General features: G+C 40.1%; 2 protein-coding genes across 6 annotated transcripts in view; one reads left to right on the forward strand and one right to left on the reverse strand.

Moving 5' to 3' along the window:
• Nucleotides 1-6,779: 6,779 nt before the first annotated feature.
• On the forward strand, nucleotides 6,780-20,636 carry ECRG4 (ECRG4 augurin precursor). Its single transcript, XM_083363028.1, has 4 exons — nucleotides 6,780-7,202; nucleotides 9,048-9,095; nucleotides 12,650-12,807; nucleotides 17,623-20,636. Exons 1-4 carry the CDS (start codon nucleotides 6,944-6,946, stop codon nucleotides 17,785-17,787), a joined length of 630 nt encoding a protein of 209 aa, XP_083219154.1. The 5' UTR covers nucleotides 6,780-6,943; the 3' UTR covers nucleotides 17,788-20,636.
• A 162-nt stretch (nucleotides 20,637-20,798) lies between these two features.
• The window catches only part of UXS1 (UDP-glucuronate decarboxylase 1), a 64,216-nt gene continuing 59,661 nt past the window's right edge, over nucleotides 20,799-25,353 (reverse strand). For all 5 annotated transcript variants that reach the window (XM_083363005.1, XM_083363006.1, XM_083363004.1 and 2 more), the window contains 4 exons: nucleotides 24,948-25,008; nucleotides 24,044-24,101; nucleotides 22,990-23,093; nucleotides 20,799-22,564 (listed from right to left, as the gene is read on the reverse strand). In XM_083363005.1, the coding sequence (XP_083219131.1) occupies nucleotides 22,433-22,564; nucleotides 22,990-23,093; nucleotides 24,044-24,101; nucleotides 24,948-25,008 (355 nt within the window). In that variant the 3' untranslated portion in view covers nucleotides 20,799-22,432. The remainder of the gene's footprint in view (nucleotides 22,565-22,989; nucleotides 23,094-24,043; nucleotides 24,102-24,947; nucleotides 25,009-25,353) is intronic.

Genomic DNA, 25,353 nt, shown 5'->3' on the forward strand with positions numbered 1-25,353 from the left:
CCCTGGATGAAATTCTTCTCCAGGCTCAGTTGCAATACAAGAGGTTAAAACCAAGCCAGCAGCCAATTTAAAAAAGAAAAAGGAGCCATGTTAAGTGCAATTGTGCATTTTAAATCTGATCTGGTGTCAATTATTCTGACTTGAGAAGGAGGTCTCTTATGTTCCACTTCATTTTATATTGCATAGAATTATGTGAAGGACAGCTTTTTGTGTGTTTTGGTATGTAGGCATAGTGATTACGTTGGTTTCCCATTTGTCTCCATTGTCATTTACTCTACCAGAAAAGCACCCCCCTAACGCAGCCAACAGAGAATACTGGTTATTCTCATATTATTCTCACATCTATTCATGTCTATTCTTCACATTAATGTCCCATTTGCCACAATGTTTTCCTGTCTGCTGATGGCTGGGGCCACTCAAGTCCTAAGGCAAGGAAATGCAATTGCTAATGAGCAAATATTTTTTGTATTAAGGGCAGTTCCAGAAGTCCGGAGTGGATCAGAAAAGGAAAGGAGCATCACACATTTAGAATCACAACCGAGTTTGCTAGGGAACATTCCAGATAGGGCCAAAAAAATAAATAAAATGAAAATGAAACCACTGAATGACTTACAAAAAAACCCATATTGGTCCTTTAGGAATGTTGTTTACTTATTTCAGAATCACTCTTACCCACTATATAGTTAATTAAAGCTGGACAAAATATGGTACCTATCATAAATTTTTTTTTACAAATTCTCCCATCAATTTCCTGAATCAAAGTTAATGGGAATATTTTAAAGGTTTTCCTTTTTTATTATTTTCAGTAATGATTTATTTTCCTTGCTTGTAATCAAATTCTCTTATACTGCTGGTAAAGTTAATCACATGCTGCCCACAGATGAATTCGTCACCAATTGGAATATTCTTATACTGCATTGCGTTTTTATTCTTATTTTTTAAACAATTTATTTTGAACTCTGATCTCTGCCTGTCCTAAACTCCGTTTGTATAAATTCAGCTCAGACTGTAACCCTATTAAAGGGATGCTCACAAGAAGATGAACACTTTGACTTCGTTCTTTACTCCAAAAAGAAAAAAAAGGCTCTTGAGCCTCCCATTCTAGTGCTTCTAATTTATAGCAATTATTCACACCAAATATAATTGCACATTGCACATTATCACACCCTTGACATGAACATATGTGCTAATCAGCAGCAGCAAATTCTTTTACAGAAATATTTATGGCTTAGGAAAAGAGTCTGGCCCAATTCAACCACAGAATTAATCTTCCTTTGGTGCTTCTATTCATATCATTGTGGTACCATTCTTGATGCTGATTCTTTAACTATTGAAATAAAATGCCTAGTTATAAGCTGGCATTCGCCTGGCATTCATTTCTGCATCTGCATTAGGACCTAGTCAGGAGAACACTGAGATTGGAAGTGCTGTTTTGTAGAAAGCTATCATTTTCCAGACAATTACCTAGCTCAGGCTTCGCTTGCTTTGTGTGTTAGGCTTAAAGCTTAATGCAGCTTCACAAATGCTTTATTAAGTAAAACTTCCATTTTAGAAGGAGACAATGCATCCTAAGGGGAATATGAGGTATTTACTGTCCCTTGCAGAATGAAAGAATATTAAAGCAGGGTTAATTACATGGTGCCATATATGAGTTCCTTTCTCCCCAGTGAGGGCACAGAAAGCATTAAACCAAAAGATTTGCATATACACACCCATCAAAAAGGAGCATGGGGCTTCAGATCCAGAAACTGGGCTCCTCAATAACATTTGTCTGATGAAATTACCCAGAAAAAGGCTGCCACAATCTCTTTGCAGTTAGAAAATGGATTAAATGTGTTTGTTTTGGTGTTCAAGGACTGATTTGTTTCTGACATATTTGGGACAGAAAATTATAAAAACCCTAAAAACTTTACTTGCTCCAAATCTAAACTATCCAATTTCCTAACGAGATCTTTTTCCTATTGTATGGATCAAGTATCTACTAATATGGTTTTAATATATTAGCTGTTAGATTTTTGGGGGGGTGTTGCACTATAAGATAATTAGAATATAACTTTACTAGTATTAGTGAATCCACTGCTGAAAGAGATTCTTGATAATCCTACTACTATTTAATGGCAGAACTATTTCTTCGTTCAATAGGAGGAAATATATTTATGTCTGAGTTGAACTGTTGAGTTCTTGGGTTAGTCAACATCTACAATCCACTTTTCCTTTATCTAGCTATATAATAAAACACCTACAAGAAAGCAACTAAGTTCAAAGAGTACCAAGAGCCCAACTATTTCGTAGGGTGGAGTGCCCAGCTTAGGTATTAATGAATAAATTCATTTTGTACTTGGGGCACTGAATGGCCTAGAAGTGAAGTATTGTCCATGGACTGAAGAACCATCAGCTCCTCTGACTTTTTTCTATTTAACGTTCCTCACACACATACATCTCACACATGTAAAAAGGAGTGGAACTTCAATATCTGGCCTGCCTACCATTTTGATAACTTTTAATTGCCCCCTGGATACACACAGCATGTGGGCAGGGTTTAATTTCCCCCAGATTGTTGGGGGCAATTAAGCTGACTTTGTAATAATGCCGCTTGGACTTCCGGTGGCGGCGCGGCGCCGGAGACAGCCTTTTCGGGCTGCCCGCGGCTCAGCTGTGTTGTTTTCACCCGAAACAGCGCCGATCAGCTGTTTGGGTGAATTTGAAGCCCCCTCCTCGGGAGAAGAGGAGGGGGAGAGGCCCCAGGTAGGGGTTGAGTTCTCCGGGGCCGCCTGAGCTTAAAGCTTGGGCGGCTGAAGGATTGAACTCCCCCGTAGCCTGGGTTGCTCCCAGCTGTTCAGCGTCTCTGCTCCGTGATTTCTGGAGCGGAGCCAGGCGTTTGCGACCACCCCTGCCAGAAGGAAAGACCATGGAATAAAAAGAGCAGGCAGAGCGGTACAGGAGGATAAGGTGAAGAGGACTTTTATTCTTGCTCTCTAGCTTAATGGACTTTATAAACTTAAAGTGAAAGTGCGTCACAAGTGGTGGCTAAACCTCCCCCAAAAACTCTTCGGAGTGCTGGAACTTCTCCGGTGCAACAGACATCATTGCAAGCTTTGCTTCCTCCTGCTGCACTGACATCGAAGGACTTACAAGATGCTCTTGAAAAACATGCCCAGGTAATTTTGGAATCAATGGGTGATAAATTGGCAAAGATGGAGGAGAAATTGGAGGAGAGGATGGAGGAGAAGTTCAGTGCGATGAGGGTAGACATTTTGTCTACAGTGCGTAGTGTGGCTGAGTGTGTGCAAGATCTGGATGAAAAAGTGGAGGACCTGACTCAAAAGAATGCCATATTAGAAGCAAAGGTATTGGAGAATGAAGATTTAAGAGACAAAATGGACAGAGAACTGTGTCTAGTTCAATATTACCAGATGCAATATGCTGTTAGAATCAGAGGTTTAAAAGAAAATGTTAAGGAAGATCTAAAGCAGCTGATTTCTGAAGCTCTGGAAGCAGTATTGGGTCAGCCAGCATCTGAAATAAAGGGAGGCATGGATAAAGTGTTCCGTGTTAATTCATGGATTGCTAGACAGAAAAAGTTACCTAGAGATGTGGTGGTATATTTTGCAAAGAGGGAAATTAGAGATGAAGTTATTCAAGCTGCCTATGATACTAAAGTTGTGATTGCTGACCAAGAAGTTTTGGTTTTAAAAGAAATTCCTCCAAAGATCTTAAGGAGAAGAAAAGATTATGCATTTCTTGTGCAGGAGCTCAAACAACGTGATATAAGGTTCAGATGGGAGATTCCAGTTGGATTGGTGGTGATGCATGAAGGCAAAAGGTACCGTCTGGTCACTGTGACACAGGCGCGGGATTTTTATAACAATGTTTTAAAAACAACCCCACTATCACTTCTGGAAGCTGCAAAGGGATCTGGAGAAGGAAAACTTCAAGAGGCTGAAGCTGGACAGACAGAGGAGAATGGTGCTGGAGGAGATTAAGCTACAACTTCTTTGGCTGATCCTGGAGAGCAGAGGGTGATGCGTGCTGCTTTAAAACGAGCAAAAAAAAATAAAAGAACAAGATCAGCAGAAGTCTATGGAACTTCCAAAAAGTACTTACAGCCAAGCAGTGGGAGGAGCACGGCCTAAAGGAGAGCCTATTAAAGATGTGCTCCAACAGCTTTGGGATGACATGCATGGCGACTAAATTCTTAACTTGGAACGTTAATGGACTAAATTCACCACAGAAGAGGAAGAAAGTTTTTCAATATTTAAAACAATTCAAGATAGATGTTATATGTTTGCAAGAAACGCATATTAGGGCTATGGACCAAAAGTATTTATTGAACTTAAGGTTGGGCACGCAATTTAATACACAAAGTTAATACACAAAAAACTAAAATTCTGGCCAAAAATATGACAGCTTCGCAAAAGGCTCTCTTAGAAGGATTAACTGGATTTGAGATTGTTAAAAGGGTTAAATATTTGGGGGTGCTTTTGTCGCCCTCTAATACAAAGTTATATAAAAATAACTATGAAAAATTATGGGGGAAAATTCAAAAAGAAATGGAGAGTTGGGAAAAATTGCAATTGTCTTTGTTGGGGCGAATCGCAGCAGTGAAAATGAATGTCCTGCCTAAATTCTTATTTTTATTTCAAATGATACCGGTTCTTAAGAAAGATTCTAATTTGGAGGAATGGCAGCGAGGTATCAATAAATTTGTATGGGCAGGGAAAAGGCCACGAGTTAAACTAAAGATAATACAGGATACTCGTGAAAGAGGTGGTCTTAAAATGCCTAATTTTAAATTATATTATGAAGCTGCTGCTTTAGCAGGAATAAGTGATTGGATCAATTTGACACAAGAGAGATTATTAAATCTTGAGGGCCATGACTTGTTGTTTGGCTGGCATGCATATTTGTTGTATGATAAGAAGGCAGATAATGTTTTTAGAGTGCATATTTTAAGACAGGCATTGTTGAGGGTTTGGAAGAAGTACAGACATAAATTAGATTTTAAGATACCATTGTGGGCAATCCCAAAACACGCAATAGAAAATATACATGCTGGTTTCAAACATGATGTGACTACGTACAAGGAGATTCTAAGCTTGGGAAGAAATGTCTGGTGTTTGAAACCATATAGTCTCTTGCGAGATGAGAAGATTGTTCAGACTTGGTTTCAATATACTCAGCTACGGGCCAGGTGGAAAGAAGATCAGAAAAATGGTTTTACAATGACTGATGAAAATCTGATAAAGCAAATCAGAAATCAGGGTCCAGCACATATTAAACGGATATATCTTGCCTTGATAGAAATTGACTCAGAAACAGAACTCGTTAAGGATTGTATGATTAAATGGGCCCAAAATATCCAAGAAGTTATTACAATGGACACATGGGAAAGGATTTGGGTGAGGAACGTAAAATTCACACAAGCTCAAAATTTAAGAGAAAATTTTTATAAAATGTTTTACAGATGGCATTTAGATCCTAAAAAGCTGGCAAGTATGTATCCGAACTATCAGCCTAAATGCTGGAGGTGTGGTGAAGAAGATGCAACATATTTTCATATATGGTGGACTTGTAAAAAGGTTAAGGCCTTTTGGATAAAAATTTGGTGGAACATGCAGAAGATTTTCAAGCAAAGGATAAAGTTTTGTCCGCAACTTTTTTTGTTGGGTATAATTACAGATGCTACGGTTGTGGACACTAAGCTGATGTTGAATTTAATTACGGCAGCAAGACTCTTAATAGGCCAATATTGGAAGAAGGAGGAACTGCCGACTGTAGAAGAATGGACTTTAAAGGTTTCTGACCTGGCAGAGATGGCAAAGATCTCGGTTTATTTGAAAGATCACTCGCAAGAACGTTATGTTATGGAGTGGAGAAAATGGATTGAGTATATCCATAACAAATATGGGACTAAGAAGTTTCATGTAGCATTTGAATAAGTCTTCCTTTTTTTTCTCCTCTTTTTTTCTCTTTTCCTTTTTTATATATCTTATATTAATAGTGTTTGTAATTACCCTATATGAGCTAGAGAGAGATGGATTTCAGAGTTTATGGTTGTTAGCATATGAATGTTTACGATTGGTTTTTTTTTGTTCTTTATACCTTGTACTTAGCTCTGGGAAGTGGGGGGGGAGGGGGGAGGGGTAGGGAGGGAGGGATAGGGGAGGGCTAGGGGGGATTGTTAAAGATAAAATGTATGATAAAACTTTTCAATAAAAAAATGCCGCTTGGGTGTGTGTGTGAAAGCCCTAATAAGCAGGCATATACATAGAATGAAGGCTACTGCTAAGCTTGTAAGCCGCCCTGAGTCTTCGGAGAAGGGCGGGATATAAATGGAATAAAAATAAAAATAAAATAAATAAATGGGGGTTCAGGATGAGAGAACTGGGTTAGGGGATACTAATACATTCTATAGACACTGAATACTGTAGATTCTTGTATGTATGTGCACCAGTGGTGGGATTCAAATATGTGAACAACTGGTTCTCTGTGTGGATGCCACTTCCGGAAGTCCATTCTGGGCCTGGGCAACAAAAAATAAGCTACAGGTTCTGCCAAAGTGGTGCCAACTGGCTGAATCCCACCACTGATGTGCACCCATGCATTTTGTGAATGCAGTTTGGCAGCAATAGTGATGAGCTGGAAAGATGGAGAGAGAAACCCCCGAAAGAGGGAACCAGTTTTCACTGCTTTGTACATTTGGCAACTGCTGTGTAGTGTTACAGTCCCCACCCGGCGGATGTTTTACCGATGTACAGTAATTGAGGCTGGAACCGCCATCTCGGATATGCTGGCGGAATAGTTGGAATTGTAGTCAGGAGGTTTTTCTGGCACCGAATACGTTTGGAAACCTGGCAAGCCACGTTACTCCCGTTCCAAGGCGATTACCACTCCGCTCCATACTCGCTTTCCGTCCCGCCAGTCTGCGAGGGAGCAGCGGTCAATGAGAGGCTCCGTGGGGTCGGCTACGAAAGGAAATCGCCCGCCAGACTCTCCCGTTTCTCCCGCCACTTCCTTCCCACTCACTCAGCCGCCTTGCACGCGTTCTTTCCCCCGCAGGTCGCCTAAGGACCGCGCAGCGTGGGACGAGCAACTCCGAGGACCCACCAGGATGCTGATGCCGCGCCGTGCTTGGCCCGAACGGGCAGCTCCGCCTTCGGCTGCGCTGGTGGGGCTCCTCCTCCTCCTCTGCCTGAGCCCGGGTGAGTCAGCCGAGCAGGGGGCGTGATTGCTCCCTTAATGACAGGAAGGGAGCAGGAACGCACCTGGCTTGCTCTCATGCTAATAAAGAGAATAATTTGGAGGTAATTCCAGAGATGCCCCACCTGCTGGAGCGTCCTCCCGCCACACATTTGTAATTGCTGGAAGGTAAATTCCTTTTGCTCCAGCTGTTATGTGCTGCTTCTCCTCAGCTCTTGAAGATCTAATGGTAATGAGAAAGACCTGACCTTCAGGGTGCTTCAAGGAGAATGACTGGCAGCAGTGGGGGCAAAAAGAAAAATACTGCAATGAGCACTATGGTTTTGGGTTTTGCATTGGGTTTTGGCCAGTTGGGACAGAAAAAAGAAATGGTGGTGTGTACCTTTGCTGGCAGTGTTGCATATCAAGGGTGCATTTGGACCATCACCTTTGACAGACTAGAGATAAGTGAAAGAGAATAATGCTTGTCTTCCCCACTGATCAGTGTTTCTCAAACTTGGTCATTTTAAGATATGTAGACTTCAACTCCCAGAATTCCCCATGCTGGCTAGAGAATTCTGGGAGCTGAACTCTGTACATCTTAAATTGGCCAAGTTTTGAAAACACTATTTTGGATGCTCTCAGCTCTCTCCTGCTGGATGGATGGGTAGAGCATGCATAGGACCCAGATTGTTGGGGGCAATAAGCTGACTTTGTAATAATGCCGCTTGCGGGGGGGGGGGCTCGAAAGCCATAATAAGCATGCATATACATAGAATGAAGGCTACTGCTAAGCACATTGGTTTGTGCTTAAATTGTAAGCCGCCCTGAGTCTTCTGAGAAGGGCGGGATGTAAATGGGATTAAAATAAATAAATAAAATAAATTACAATTCCATATCTCTTGAAGGCCTGAGATTTATGAATTGAGTAGTAAAAAATATTTTGCCTGGATCCATCACCACTTGTTTTTGCCTTTTTAAATATTTGTTTTCAGCTGGGCCACAATGACAGCTTTATGACCTGGGAGTTGAAGTCCATAGGTCGTAAAGTTGCCATTGTGACCGACCCTGCTCTACCCTAATGATCCAATGAGAATTGCTTGTTTCTAAAGATGGCTTCTGGCAAGATTGGTGGATGGTTCTTTACTTTTTCCTTCCTTTCTTTCTTTCTTTTATCAAGTTAATGCCAACATTTTTATGCATGTACAGATCTAGAAACCGATTCCTTAATAATAAAGCATATAGCATGAATATAAACTTGGCATTCTCAAATATATCTATTCCTGGAATAGATAAGCTTCTTTAAAGATTAGTTATGTAATCTTATTCATTCATGTTTGTTGGAAATGCACATACTATACCATAGTTTCTTTTAAGTACTGAAGCACAGAGAAGGAAAATTATTTGTGTTCATCAGTCACATAATTGCATGTGCCTAAAAAGTAGTAGGGATGCGGTGGCTTAGTGGGTTAGGACGCTGAGCTTGTCAATCAGAAGGTCGGCAGTTTGGCGGGTCGAATCCCAAGTGCCGCGTAACAGAGTGAACTCCTGTTACTCGTCCCAGCTTCTGCCAACCGAGCAGTTCAAAAGCATGTAAAAATGCAAGTAGAAAAATAGGGACCACTCCGGTGGGAAGGTAACAGCGTTCCGTGTGCCTTTGGCATCTAGTCATGCCGGCCACATGACCATGGAGACGTCCTCGGACAAGCGCTGGCTCTTCAGCTTTGAAACGGAGATGAGCACTGGCCCCTAGAGTTGGAAATAATTAGCACGCATGTGCGGGGGAACCTTTACCTTTAAAAAGTAATATTGTATAGGAAAATTGCATTATTTATACATTTTACTTAATTTTGCTTTTCTTAATTCAGGTGTTTCAAAGGGAAATAAACTTAGGTTGATGCTTCAGAGAAGAGAAGGTAAGCCTGTTTAAAATGATGCAACTTCTCTTACATGTTAGTTGTAAAAATAATTAAAAATAGATAACTACATATTCAGCCTGTCCAAATTCTTCCCTGTAATTTAAGAGAAAGTGACTTAGGTAAAAAAAATAAATCCTGGCATGTTTCCTGCACAACTCTTCCCATTATTTTACTTGACTCAAGGGGGAGGGAGGGAGGGAGACAGACAGACAGATACTTGGGAAATCAGTAATGTCCGTCCTCTAAACTCTACATCTAAATCTGCTTTCTGTAAAAAAAAAAAAACAAAAAAACCGCAGTCATTTCAAGTCATCATTTAGCCTTTCAGGACAAATGCAAAGCTACCCATCAATGACTGAGCTAACAAAAGACTATAACAGCCTTAACTTTGCAGTGGGGAGTGTGGATTTAGAACACTTTCAACAGTTAGTTTCCATAGAAGCTGTAGTTCTGTTCTTGAGAAGAGAATAATGAACAATTATGGAAAATATTTGTGGCTCCGGGCTGGGATTTAGAATGTTAGTGTTCACTGTACTTGTGTTTTTTTTCTTGCAAATGTTTTATGGCCAAACAAGGTAACATCATCAATGCTGCATCTAGCAAATCAAGATATAGATAAGAAAGAGCCAAGACAATAGTCAGGAACAATCTAAGATGAAATAATCCAGCACAGTAGGTCAGTCAGAAACAAGCTCGCAAACTATAGCAACCCTGTGGAAGACATATAGACAATCTGCCATGCATAAAAAGCCAACATATATCACTTCCTTGGATCAAACCCTGGCAATGTTACCTAGTCTGATAATAAAACATTTGCAAAAAGAAACCCAAGCTTCATGAACCAAGGGCTAAAGAGAGCAGTGAACTTCAAACTGGGAGAAACAGCAATTCAGTCCTGCCCAAATAGAAAGTGCAAAAAGAAACTCATAATAACTCACCTTAATTTTTTTTGGTTTATAGGTAGTTGTTGATTTATGATAATAATGGAATTTGCCTATTATAAGTTTTGATGGTCTTAAAGTGGGTCACCCATGTGACTGATCTGGTTTTATGACCTTTTTTGTTGTGGTTGTAAAATGAACTTTGCAATTATAAAGCAAATTTTTTTGCTGGTATTTAGCAAAAAGTCATAAAATGCAGTCACTTAATTATGGGATGCTGTAAATGTATGGGGATGGACAGCTGTTGAAACTTTGGAACCAGGCCGTAAGTAGTGTCTGTGAGAAGGATGTAGGTGACCTTATGTATGAGTAAGCAGTGTCCTACAGTTGTCAAAAAAGTCAATGCAGTTCTAGGCTGCATCAACAGAGGGATAGCATCAAGATCACAAGAAGAGATAGTACTGCTCTATACTGCATGGTTGAGGCTACACTTGGAAAACTGCAGCCAGTTCTTTTTTTTTTATTGAAATGTTTTACAATGCATTTTATCTTTAACAATCCCCCCCTCCCTCCCCCCACCCCTACCTAACCCTCCCTATCCCTCCCCCCCATTCCCCCCTCCCCCCCCCGACTTCCCAAGTACAAGGTATAAAAACAGAGAACAATCATAAACATCCATATGCTAACAACAATAATCTATTAAGTCTATCGCACTCTAGCTCATATGAAATGACTACAAGCAATACTAATATTACATAAAAAGGGGGGGAAAAAGAAAGAAAAGAAAACTTATTCAAATGCTAGGTGAAACTTTTTAGTCCCATATTTGTTCTGGATATAATCAATCCACTTTTTCCACTCCATAATATAACGTTGTTGCGAATGATCTTTCAAATAAGCCGAAATCTTTGCCATTTCCGCCAGGTCAGAAACTTTTAGAGTCCATTCTTCTATAGTCGGCAGTTCCTCCTTTTTCCAATATTGACCTATTAAGAGTCTTGCTGCTGTAATTAAATTCAACATCAACTTAATGTCCACAACAGTAGCATCTGTAATTATGCCCAATAAAAACAATTGCGGACAAAACTTTATCCTTTGCTTGAAAATCTTCTGCAGCCAGTTCTAATCACCATGATACAAAAAACCAACCAAACAAAAAACCCAAACTGCTGATGCCCTAAAAAGTGTGCAGAGAAGAGTAACATAGATAATAAGGAGTTTGGAGGCTAAATGTATGATAAACAATTGAGGCAATTAGGTTGTTGTTGTTAGTTGCGAAGTCGTGTCCGACCCATCGTGACCCCATGGACAACGTTCCTCCAGGCCTTCCTGTCCTCTTCCATCTTCTGGAGTCCAACTAAGATCACACCTACTGATTCAGTGACTTCATCCAGCCACCTCATTCTCTGTCGTCCCCTTCTTCTCTTGCCCTCAACCTTTCCCACCATTAGGCTCTTCTCCAGTGAGTCCTTCCTTCTCATTAGGTGGCCAAAGTATTTGAGTTTCAGCTTCAGGATCTGGCCTTCTAAAGAGCAGTCAGGGTCGATCTCCTCTAGGACTGACCGATTTGATCGCCTTGCAGTCCAAGGGACTCGCAGGAGTCTTCTCCAGCACCATAGTTCAAAGGCCTCAATTCTTTGGTGCTCAGCCTTTTTTATGGTCCAACTTTCACTGCCATACATTGCAACTGGGAAGACCATAGTCTTGACTGTTCGCACTTTTGTTGGCAGGGTGATGTCTCTGCTTTTTAGTGTGCTGTCTAGATTTGCCATGGCTTTCCTCTCGAGGGGCAAGCGTATTTTAATTTCTTGGCTACAGTCCCCATCTGCGGTGATCTTGAAGCCCAGGAAAATAAAATCTGTCACTACCTCCACTTCTTCCCCATCTATTTGCCAGGAATTGAGAGGGCTGGATGCCATGGTCTTGGTTTTCTTAGGAACTAGATACATGTAGCCTAACAAAGAGAAGGCTTAGAGGAGACATGATAGCTATCTTCCAATACTTGAAGGGCTGTCACGGGGAAGAGGGGGAGTAAAATTATTCTCCATAGCATCTAAGGGAAAGATGAAAAGCAATGGGTGGAAGCTCATCAAAGAGAGATTCAATCTGGAACTAAGGAGAAATTTCCTGACAGTGAGAATAGTTTGTTAATACAACAGCTTGCCTCCCAAATGCATCATTGGAGATTTTCAAAAAAGATTGGACAACGATTTGTCTGGGATTGTATAAGGATTCCAGGCTTGGGCAAGGGGTTGGGCTACAAGATCTCTAAGGTCCCTTCCAGCTCTATGATTCTAGATCAGGGGTGTCGAACTGCCGGCCCGTGGGCCGGATGCATCATGCGGAAGCCACACCCACCCCATTGCCAGCAATGGCAAAACTGTCCTGATACGTTGCGCGATGTCATGTAACATCGCGAGTTTGACATGTCTGTTCTAGACCATCATCACAGACCTCAGGTGAGAAAAAAAAGAGTACATTAAGAATTTAGTTTTTATTCAGGGACTGTGTTCTGCTGATAACATAGGGTACTACTTTTTAACAGTGGCATTTTCTTCACCTCATGCACTGAGTATTCGATGTAGACAACATATGACTGATGAACCTGCTAGAAATAGCTACAGCGCTGTTGCCGTAAATAGAGTCGGTGTTTTTGATTTTTTGCTTCAGCCCCTGTTCTGATGAAGGAAGAGATGTCTGTTAAAGAAGATAAGGCCAAGGAATTCTTAAACAATCTGAAACGTCAGAAGCGCCAGCTTTGGGACAGAAGCCAGCCTGATGTACAGCAGTGGTACCAGCACTTCCTCTATTTGGGTTTTGATGAAGCTGTAAGTGGCATAGTTGTACTGTATCTTCCAAAATGTAATTCAATGATCTGAATTAGCACTGTGGAAATTTTGTTGGATTCAAGATAACTGCTTAATGTTTTATTTTCTTTGAAATAAGCTTCATATTTTTGTTTTATGTAGTTATAGATATAGAAAGGAATTCAATTTAGTTTGAATCTTATATTTATTACAGTAGGTATGGGAAACCTGCCTTCTTTATCAGCAAAATCATCCCACTTATTATAAGTGAATTTGAGAAGGTGAATACTTGATAATGGTCACAGCAGGTCAAGCTTGATAACTGTTTCAGGAATCTGTTCAAACCAATTGAACTTAATTCTGGCAAAGTTTTTCTGGAAAAAAGCAGTTATTTAATGACATGAATGCACAGAGAACATTCCTACCTTATGGTTTTACTGAAGCATAAATGGGACATGCAAAAAATGAATCAATTTTTCATGTAGGCATTTTACCCGTCAAATTAAACCACTTTAATTTCAGGATATACAGTACAGGTAGTCCTCAAGTTACGAATGGAATAGAGCCTGCCCATTCCATTCGTAACTCGAGGATTTATAAGAGTGGATCTTGTATTTTGAATGTGATTCATTCTCAGCTTTTGCCCACGCATTTGCTAATTTAATGCATGGGCAAATGGGCAGCTTGTTAAGTGAAGATAAGGTATCTTAGGATGGGGAAGGCCATGGGGGGCCTACTGATGAAACAGGCCACCTGCTTCAGACCACCCCTCTCCCACTGAGATACCTCATGCTCTCTCCCCCGGGGTCTCCACAATTGCTCCCCCGACCAATCCTGCCACGCCAGGTCACTTAATTTGTGAAAATCTTCAGCCTATATTTTTCTCTCCTCCCAGCAAGAGTAGAGGGAGGCCTCTCAGGCCCACAATGGACCTCCGGAAGCATGCGGCCACTGCCCACAGCCTCCATTCCGGGCCTTGGAGGTCTGGAGAGGTCTCTGAGGCCCAAGACAGGCCTCCGGAGGCCCACAGAAGAGTCTCCCAGACTCTTTTCTGGGTGGCAGAGGCCAGGAAAAGGCCTCTAATGCCTGGATCAGGCCTCCAGAGGCCCTGGAAGCTGCCCCCAGCCTTTTGGGGCGGCAGCAGCCTGGAAAAGGCCTCTGACACCCAGATTGGGCCTTCAGAGCCCCACTGAAGTGTCCCTCGGCCTCCTTTCCATGCAGCAGTGGCCCAGAAAAGCCTCTAATGCAGTGATGGCAAACCTTTTAGAGACCGAGTGCCCAAACTGCAACCCAAAACCCACTTATTTATCACCAGGTGCCACGTGGGACATGGCCCACTGGGTGGCTGTGGTGGTCATGGCAGACTGGGTGGGTGTGGCCAAAGTGGGCATGGTCACCTTGATGTTGTTCATGGGGAGGGATGCCTATGGGGGCCGTACAGGGTTGGGGGAGATCCATGGGGACTCCGGTAGGTGGGGTGGTGGGCAGGAGGCTCGTTCTGTGGGGTGAGGCGAAGCAGGATGGGGGCGCCATTGCCACGGGGCAAGGTGAGGCTGACAGCTGAGGAGGCAATGCCCAGGAAAAGGAGAGCATGGGAGGCCAGGAGGGAAGGGGGGGGGAGGGAAACCAGCTGTGCCGGGATGCATCTAGCCACGTGGGACCTCAGGCGGCTGGTTGAAGAGGGATGATTGCCATCTCCGGGGCATGGCATGTGTGCCCACAGAGAGGGCTCTGAGTGCTGCACCACTGCTCTAATGACTGGATCGTGCCTCCGGAAGCCTGCGAAGGCCTCCCCCAGCTTCTATTCCATTCTCTGTTGCAGAGAACAGAAGCCTAAACTACCATGAGATCATGCGAGATCAGTAGCGTGCGATCTCACGTCACTGATCTTGCATGATCTTGCATTACTTTAGGTCTCCATTCTCTGTGAATGCACCAAAGGCCTAGAGCAGCCAAGAAAGTGAAGGATCTCTCAATCTTCGCAAGGTGAGTATTCACAGGCCTAGTACCTAGGGAGACCCGAAGGACAAGGGACGGAATAGTCAGAGTGAATGTTGCAGTGCTACTGCGGTCATTCATAAGAGTGAATGACTGCCGTGGTGCAGCAACATTCATAATTTCAGGACTTTTTCGTAAACACTAGGGGGCTCTTATTGCGTAACTTTGAACACTAAGGGAACACTTGGGGATTACCTGTAGTTTGTGTGCATGTGTTATTTGATTCTAAGTTGTAGTTGTTTTTGGATGGAAAAGTCAGAGGAGCCATTTAAAAAATACTGAATGAGAATATACTGTAGCTTTGGTGGCAATATGTTAGGAAGTCAAATGCTACACTGAGAATAGAAAGTAATAAGGAAAGATACAGTGAAATCTTATAAATTGGATGGATTTTTTATTACTGAAGACACTGCAAAAATGTTTACTTGAATGTGCATTAGGCTGTTTCAGTACTTCAGAATTTGAAAAAACATATTTGAGTTCTTCAATTTTTGTTTTTCTATACTAGGGTATACTAATAAATGACAGTAAAAGTTACTTATAAAGAACACTGGAAAACTGATAGAAGCTGAATCCTGGATATAAATCCATTTTCCAGCATGTTTTTTAAAACAATACAATAAGTACTTAATGCAAAAGAAATGAATGATATAATCTTTCAATTATTCAAGGCCTTTTTTTCCTTGACTCACTCTTTATGACATTTTTCCCATTGCAGGAATGCCTTTTTTTCTTCTAAATATTTCTATGGAAAGAAATTTCATTTGATAGGGTTTTGACATAGAATTACTGGTAGTTATTAAAATGAAGTCATGTGTTGCCCAGATAGATGCTTGTCATAGTAATTAAAGTGCTGAGTTTTAATAGAGGAAAGACAGGTTTAAATGTCCATTGGCCCCAGAGATCATTAGATGTCTTCGCCCCCAACCTACTCACTGTAGGTCCTTAAAGAGCGAAACGGGGAAGAGGGGAAAATATTAAAACCATCCTTAATGCTTTGCACTGGGATTCAAATACAGGTTGTCCTCAACTTATGACCACAATTGGGCCCAAAATTTCTGTTGCTAAGGAAGAGAGTTAAGCGATTCTTGTCCCATTTATGATCTCTATTGACCTAGCTATTAAATGAATCACTTCAATTGTTAAGTTAGTAACATGGTTGTTAAGTGAATCTGGCTTCCCCATTAACTTTGCTTGCCAGAAGGTCGCAAAAGGTGATCACATGACCATGTGACACTGCAACCGTCATAATTGTATGCCAGTAACTAAGCATCTGAATTATGATTGCGTGACTATGTGGATGCTACAATAGTCATAAGTCATTTTTTTGAGTGCGGTTGTAACTTTGAATGGTAACTAAATGAATGGTTCAGGACTACCTGTATACATTAGTGGCTCATTTTCATGTCTTTGCTATTTCTACTTAGCCAAATTTACTACTGTAAGGGCTGCTGTGGTTATAAAATGAGATGAGGCCTTCATATATGTCAAATTTCCAGCAGCACTTTATAAGCAATATATAAATAAACCATGATCACAGATCACTTTATTACTTTTGTCACACAGAGAAACAAACTAGTTAATTATAGATTCATGTGATAAATGTTGGTGAACAATTAATCAAGCCAGTATGCTCTTGTATTTTAAGCTTGCATCAAAAATATTCACAAAATTGGGCAGGTAATACATAAATCTACTCAAGAATAGCAGAGTAAAAAATAACCACTTTTTAAAATCCAAATGACTGTTACCATAATAATTTACACACCATCTTCAAGAAAAGAAAGCATAATTTATTTAAAAATGTGCATAATATTCATCTGTAAAGTGCTGAAATGTTATAATAAGCAGTCATGTATGCATAAAATATAGCTAAACACTGATACATAGCTTACAATTTGAAGCAGTGGCGCACTGGTTAGAATGCAGTACTACAGGCTAACTCATTGCTCACTCCAGGAGTTTGATTATGACCGTCTCAAGGTTAACTCAGGCTTCCATCCTTCCGAGGTTGGTAAACTGAAGACCCAGATTGTTGGGGGACAATATGCTGACTCTGTAAACCATATATAAATCTAAGTCCTATTGCTATTGCTACTTCATTAAATAGAATGGTACCAAGTTTCAAAGTCCGAGGTGAAATTTGATTCACACTTTCAGCAACTCTTTTATAGGTAGTCCTCGATTTATGGCCAGCACTTAGTGACTGTTTGATGTTCCAATCTACCTATCTGGAGGGGTACTTACAACCCAGATTCAAAGTTTCAATGGTTATCCCCCCCCAGTCACAATACTACATCTTAAGTTATGACAGTGATGGCAGGCTCCATTATGGTCATGACTCAAGGACTACTTGTATTCTACATCTGAAATGAATTATAAAAGCACACACAAAGAAATGGACTACTAATATTTTTAAAGCATTTTAAGCAATTTGTGTTAAATATTAAGCAAAATTTTGCAACCTTATTGGAAATTTCTGTCTATTCTTGATTGAAATAAACTGTATTGTATTCTTCATAGAAGAGTAGATGTTATATTAGTGGGATTCACTGGCTCTGTTCCTTTTACTTTATAGCAGAGGTGGGGAACTATTGCCCCTTTATGACTTCAATTCCTAGAATTCATCAATTCAAAATCATCAATTAGCTTTTTAAATTAGAAGATAATGTTCCACAGTGCATTATAGAAGATGGTATATAGAACACATACCATTTTGGATGAAAATATCTGATCAATATTGAAATGTATATATACTTCAAGCTTCTAGTAAAGCATAGCATTTTTATGAATATATGGCTTCAGAAATCAATGGTCACTTTTTCTCCTTCTCTGCAGAAATTTGAAGATTATGTCTCCTACTGGTCAAACATAGGCCATGGTGGCCATGAATACGATGGTGGCTATTATCATCACCATTATGATGAAGATGGCCCTATTGGCCCACGAAATCCAGACACCTTCAGACATGGAGCAAATGTCAATTATGATGATTATTATTAAGATTCTTCTCTGTCTTGACTATTAATATTAATCCTTTCCTCTCTGTATTGACTATATTAACTCTCCTCCTCTGCGTGAGGACACTAGAAAGTTTTTTTTATTGGTTTTAATCTGATTCTTAATTGAGGGGGTTGAGGGGAAAAACCAAAAAAATCTGGTCTTGCATATATATTCCTTAACATATCTGCAGTAAAATTAAAACTTTTTAATATTGAATTTTAATTATGTATTCTGGTGGAATACTTACATTATTAAGAATAACTTTCCTTAAGGTAAAGGTAAAGGTTTCCCCGCACATACGTGCTAGTCGTTTCCGACTCTAGGAGCCGGTGCTCATCTCCGTTTCAAAGCCAAAGAGCCAGCGCTTGTCTGAGGACATCTCCGTGGTCATGTGGCCGGCATGACTAGACGCCAAAGGTGCACGGAACGCTGTTACCTTCCCACCATAGTGGTCCCTATTTTTCTACTTGCATTTTTTATGTGCTTTCGAACTGCTAGGTTGGCAGAAGCAGGGACAAGTAACAGGCGCTCACTCTGTTACGCGGCACTCGGGATTTGACCCGCCAAACTGCCGACCTTCTGATCGACAAGCTCAGTGTCCTAACCCACTGAGCCACTTTCCTTACTGAGACCAATATAGCCAATATTTTATATATAATGTACACCTTACAATGATAAAAACATAAAAATGAACAACAATGTCGTACAATAACATCTTATTACCCATCACAGGGCCATGATACCACCATATCAACTCTGCATCAACTCTGAAGGTTCAAGGCTAAAAGGATAATTGCCCTCCAGATCCCAGAGGGTCAAAAATGGAAAGCCATTCCATCTTGCTAGGATTGAGTTGCAGTCAGTTCTTCCCCATCCAGAGTCTCCAAGCATTGGGTCAGCACCTGAACACCATTACCTGTCCAGTCGCGGGTGGAGGCATATAATTATCATTTGCATATTGATGACACTGTACTGCCAACTGACTTCACTCACAGGCTTTATTAGATGTTAAATAGGAGTGATGAGAAACCAAGCCTTGAGGCACCTACATAAGATAGGCAGATATAGACTTCCTCAACCCTTATAGTGACAGGAAGGAGATACACTGCAAAACATTGACTCCCATTTCCAACATCCAAATCCAATCCAGGAGGATACCCTGGTTGATGGTACTAAAAGTTGCCGAGTGATCCAGAAGAGCCAGGATGGATTCAACACCCCACCCTATCTTAAGCTTTCCAGAGATCAACAAATATTATCGATGCCATGTCAGTACTATAAAACTGACTGAAAAGGGTCTAGATAATACACTTCATCCAGGGCTCCCAATGCTACACCCATCACTTTCTCAACAATCTTCCCCCAAACACTGCCACCTCCTGAGAAGCCTTAACCAACTTTGGAGGGAGAAAAGCCCAGATAAATGACAGCATTCCTCAGCATCAACTGGCTCAAACTCTTCCCAATTAACAAAACTAGTCATTTCCATAGCACCTGCCCAGCCAAGTCTACTTCAGCAAAGCCAAGTACCTTTTGACAGGGCTCTACATGACCATTCCTTTCCTAGAAGAGGTCTGGTAACCTAGAATAAAGCTGCTGGTTGTCTGTATGCAGATACAGTAACAGTGAAGAAGTGAGCTCATTTTGTCCTAATAAAGTATGTCTTAATAAAGACTCCTTCCTGTGCCTGTTGGCTTGTATTCCTCCGGCAGTGCTCTCATGCCACTACATCTCCTGAAGTCCCTTGGCAAACTATAAGGATCTAGAGACTGCACAATCACAGAGCAGTGATTCAATGTTATTAAATGCGCATTTCAGTCTGCAACTAAGGCCCTGGTTGAACCATGCACCAACCTCATCTTTGTCCTTAAGGAAAAAATATAGTCCAGTTTCCTTTTGAAAAAACAAGCAAACCCCCCCCCCCCCCGCACCTTGAGACAATCATGACCTGGATGACTGAGAATCTGCATAGTCACAGTCTCAGGAATAACCTCAACCCATCAGGCCACCCAATTTAATAGGTCCCTCCTCCCTGCAGTGGGAGCAGCTCATAGAGAACTCCAGGGTGAAGAAGGAATGGTCTGTCCATGGCAAAGAACTGATGATAACATTCCTCAGATTATCTTGCCACCACCCCAAGACAAATGCCAGATCTAATAGGTAACCTTTTGCACTGAACTGTTTTCTCAGATCACCAAAAGATTCTTCTCCCTTGCTTTACATTAAGGGTTGTTGTAAAAGCTTAGAAATAACAGGCACTTCTCTCTTGGCACTGTTGTGATAGTGACTGTGCATTGTTATTGGAGCTTTCCTTCAAGACAACAGAAGTTGGCTGGCTATCTACACTCCTATACATCTCAAATTTTTCCTACTGTTAAAACATGAAAAACCTGTAATAGGATTAAGACATTCCAAAATTTTCCTTTTAAAGAAAACAGGATGCCATAGTTTCTGTAGGAATGTGAAATTCAATTACGTCAATATTAACCATAGTTAAAACTCTTGTGGAAGTGGCCCTGATTCTGCATTATTTGTCAAAAGTGGGCTAATACTGGAAATAGCAATAAACATTGGGCACTATCTAACAAAATGAAATTCAATGGTGAAAAAAGTAAGGCTCTACATTTATGCAAGAAAAACCAAATGCACAAGTACAGTTATAGGTGGTACCTTGTTCAGTAGTAGTAACTGTGATAGGCATCTCAGAGTCCTCGTGGACAATCACTTAAATATGAGCCAGTAGTGTGCTGCAGCTGCCCAAAAAGCCAACACTGTGCTAGGCTGCATTAACAGAGGGATAGAATCAAGATCATGTGAAGTGTTAATGCCTTGGTAAGGCCACACTTACTGTACTGTATTTAGTTTTGGTCACTACAATGTAAAAAAGATGTTGAGACTCTAGAAAGAGAACAGCAACAAAGATGATCAGGGGACTGGAGGCTAAAACATATAAGGAACGGTCGCTGGAATTGGGTATGTCTAGTTTAATGAAGAGAAGGATTAGGGGTGACATTTATTTATTTATTTTAATATATTTATATACCACCCTTTCCCGAAGGACTCAGGGCGGTTTACAGGGTGATTAAAACGAAAAATACAAAAGTTAAAAACAATTAAAAAAAATAATGATAGCAGTGTTTCAATACTCAGGGGTTGCCAGAAAGAAGAGGGAGTCAAGCTATTCTCCAAAGCACCTGAAGGCAGGACAAGAAGCAACGGATGGAAACTAACCAAAGACAGAAGCAACCTAGAACTAAAGAGAAATTTCCTGACAGAACAATTAACCAGTGGAACAACCCATATTTTCTCGTCTTTCTCCTTCCCAGTGTGATTTGTGCTCTTTAAGAGCCCCACAACCCAAGCCAGGCCTTGAGAGTAGACAGAAGATTCTGCATTCCAGAGACGGGAGCAGAAGTCGTCCACTGAATTTTATCCACACAGGTAGACCTCAATTTACAACCACTCCTTTAGCAACCATCTGAAATTACAACACACTCAAAAATTTGATTTACAACCAGTCTCCACACTTACAACAGTCACAGCATCCCCATAGCCACGATTAAAATCTGGGCACTTGGCCACTGGCATGTATGTACAATGACTGCAGCGTCCTGGGCACATATGATCATCATGTGTGACCTACCAGCCGGCTTCTGACAAGCAAAGTCAATGGTAGAAGCTGGATTAATTTGTTTAACAACTGTGGCAGAAAAGGTCATAAAATTGGGCATGGCTCACTTAACAACTATCTTGCTAGGCAATGGAAATTCTGATCTCAATTGGGATCACAGGTTGAGGACTACCTGCATGTACCTACTTGATTTTTCATTTGATTTCAGAGAGTTATTTGTAATTGAATTGTATTCATCAAAAGGTACACTATCTAAAAACTCACATAATATTGTTTAAAAGAATCAGTTACACAGGGGCAGATATAAACATCAGGCTGCTATACCTGTATAAATAATATGTCCACAACCACAGACTTTTCTTTTACTTAAATCTGTAAGGTTCAGTGTTTTATTAAAATAGCATATTCAACCACTGGTAGCCAATAATACATTAACTTTTGCCCAGAGTATGCACCATACAGTAGTGATTTAAAATAGCATTTATCAGTGGAAATTGTTCAAATTCAAGTGTGCAACTAGAACTAAATGTTGGGTGGGGGGAATGGATTTAAAGAATACATAAAACTCTTGTACAGATATTTTCTAAATGCCAGTGTTTGTCATCTGACAATACTGCTACTTTTTTCCTTTATGCATAGTATCTCTCATTTAAAGTACCCATTTTATAAATAAATTGGCAATTCTGCCCTTATCTTATGCGTAGCTTCACAAAGAAACCAGTAAATAAAACTGTCAAGGACAGTTATAACAAATGATCTCACAGCAAGATATAAAACCTGAAGATACTAAAAAAGGATGCATCTATTTTACATAAAAAGACAGATTTAAAAAGTGCAAGGCAAGAACTGCAGTTTTCTTGTTGAGGCACATCCACTTCTTTAAAGCAAGCTTCAGAGTGAAATTCCAGTTTTTTTCTTCATAATACCTGTTCTGAAGTCTTTTCCAAAAAAAAAAAACATACGACATCTTCTCAATTTCAAGGTAAAAATGTCATTTCTTGTCTAACTGAATTTTTAGTTATGTCTGCTTCTTCCTTTTTTTATCTTAGCAGGTTTTGGTTTAGGAATATATTGGTTATTTGCTTGATATTCCAGTTCTTTCCGAAAATAATGAATTGCTTTATTTAAACCTTCTTCCAATGGAACCTGTTCCGGAGAGCAAGAGCAAGAGCAAGATTATCCATCCTTACAGAATATGTGGTACTTATTTGTAGTACTAAAACCCTGCTTCCTAAAACTATACTCATCAATTAATGGAAAAATTCATGGAAGTTTGTTTTCCAATTTGATGAAATTGGAAGTAGCAAAAAATTAGACATTTACAAGGGAGAAATAGAGATTTACATATTTTGTTTCAGTACTTTTGTTAAAATGACTGGCTTTTGGAGTTTCTCCTGAGTTTAATTAACTTGTTTTATATAAAGGATCAAAGGACATTTTTTAAAAATGCTTCTTTCTCCTGGTCCCAAAAGGAAGCACACAACAGAATAAATTTCAACATTTTTGCCTTAAATGGTTTGAAATAAATATTACATTTTGAAACTACAATACCACTGATGAACAAAACGTACCACAGGTTCCCAACCAAGCAATAGTTTGGCTTTCTTGATATCTGGCTTCCTTTTTTGAGGATCATCTTGAGCTTCTGACAGAAACTGGATTTCACTTCCACTGCCTGTGAACACATTTTATAGTTAGGCATAGTAATGAGTGACAGCTGTTACAATTTCAGTTTCTGAAAAGAGATAATTTCCTTCTGGAGGCATTCCATGCCAAAAGTTCCATAATAATACAGGTACCCCTCGACTTGCATCTCTAAGCCAGCCTGGCAATTATAGTTCTAATCATGATGGTCATAACATGGCTCATCATGTGACTGATCCAATTTTGCTACCTGTTTTTGTGGCAGTAGTAAAACAAGCACCACAGTTGTTAAGTGAACCCATTGTTCGCTGTGGGACGGTTTTGCCAAAAACCAGAAGTAAAGACCAGTTCCACCAAAACTAACATAAATCATGGTCACTGACCACAGGGTACAGCAAATAGCTGTAAATGCTGTCCAGTTGCCAAGCACCCAAAATGTGGTCATGTAACTGTGGAGATGTCAAGTGCCAGGGAAATCAGGAAATCCAGGCAGTTCAAATGAGTATAAAGGTTTATTACAACCTTAAGCACTCTACAAGAATCTGACCTACTAATAATGGTCAAAAAATGAGGTGGTAAGAAAGGCATTCAAGTTGGACTGGACTTAGATCTTTTGTGGGCATGCAGGGACTCATTTGACTGCTCCCTCAGGCTCAGCCTGGTCATCTCTTACAGGAGCCTGACATTAAAACTTTGAAACTGGGTTGTAAATACCTTTTGGGGACTCTCTGTACAATGCATTATACATTATTCAGGGTACACATGGACCACAGAAGTTTTAGTATCTATAGGCCTATAATTTTTCTTTCCTTTTTTAGTTAATTATTATTACATCATCATTGGGTTTTCTAGTAGCAGTTCCAAATTAAATCATTTGAATTTACTTATTTATTAAATTACCTTCCATGTAGCAATCAATAGGAGACACATACCACCAAGCTCTATATTTTATTTACAAATTAATTTCAATTTTGTACTTACCCACAAGCTTTTTAATTAACTGGGCAAATTCTAGAATAGAATGTTCCTCTGGATTCCCCTAGAGATACAACAAATATTATTAAAATAATGTTTATGGTACAATTGTGTAATAGTTATAGTATAACAGTATTGTATAGTACAATAGTACAAATCTATTATTTAAGTACAATAAGTAGGAGGAAAATTTAGCCTTTGATCTTCCATAAAGAGTTATTTCCTGAATGCTCATTCTCTCTACCAGCAAATTGCAAAGTATGTTCCCAATTGCAGAAATCTCCATTCCTGAATGGAATCCACCACAGGAATTCCTAAAGGAAAAGAATGATCTAAAGACTGGAAACCTGTCCTTGTTCTAGCAGAAATTCCTACTGTTTTCACATCACTCTTGAGGGCACACCTAAGGAAATGCATTGTACATCTCAGATCATAATACATTCAGTAGAAATGTTATCTATAAGGAAGCTCAATGGTTTAAGTTACTATTTGATTTAGCAACAAATCTCAAAGAGATGAAATATTATGAGACAAGAATATACTGTAGTTACAAAAGCAGCACACTGGATGCAGAAATTTACAGTATAAAAAAATTGGATTTATAAAATTGGGTCTGCAAAGACTTTATTTGCAGATACAACACAGAACTCACTGCATTTAACGTAGAAAAATAGCACCAAACTAATTTGTCCTCATATGTTGCTCGTGTTTTTAATAACAATGAGAAACAGGAGGAGTTGGTGGTGATGGTGGTGGGCCTATTGCAAATTTCAGATCAGAACAGTACCAAACACTATGTCCCAGCACTGATTGATTCTATGCACTCTGAATCTGGGGGTGCTATTTTGTTTCCATACTACTTTACTCAATTTCCCATTAAGGTTGATAACAACAAGAGTGTTTTGTTTACCAGGTTAACAGGACTGCTAACGTTGCTATTCATTAAGGCCACAAGCCCATTCACAAGGTCACTGAAAAAAAAAGACAACACAGCATGAGATGAGAGTTATTTCCTGGATTTATTTATGGTTTGGCCTTGCTAAGTGCTGATGCTGAGGAAAAATATTTTCTTGGGAGAAGTTTTCTGTAAGCAGTGGTATGGGGGGAGGGGGGCGGCAGTGGTCAAGGTGACCCAGGCTGACAATGTTCCATTCCTTTTATATGTGCAGTGCCATACTACTTTCACCATTAGGATGAAACAGGAAGCTTCTGTAGATATCCATAAACAGAAGCCAAAGCAAGTGAACCACAGCAACTTACACTGAATATACACAAAGGGATGGACAAAACAATTTTCACAAAAGACACAATGTACC

Source organism: Vipera ursinii (genome assembly GCF_947247035.1).
Source record: "Vipera ursinii genome assembly, chromosome: 4".
NCBI classification, from domain to species: Eukaryota; Metazoa; Chordata; class Lepidosauria; order Squamata; family Viperidae; genus Vipera; species Vipera ursinii.

Bases quoted from the DNA above. Each gene is read 5' to 3' on its own strand.
- ECRG4 (XM_083363028.1), top strand. From the start codon at position 6,944: ATGAGAGGCTCCGTGGGGTCGGCTACGAAAGGAAATCGCCCGCCAGAC. The intron at 7,203-9,047 runs GTGAGTCAGCCG...TTCTTAATTCAG, and splicing joins CCTCCTCTGCCTGAGCCCGG to GTGTTTCAAAGGGAAATAAA. The intron at 12,808-17,622 runs GTAAGTGGCATA...CCTTCTCTGCAG, and splicing joins ATTTGGGTTTTGATGAAGCT to AAATTTGAAGATTATGTCTC.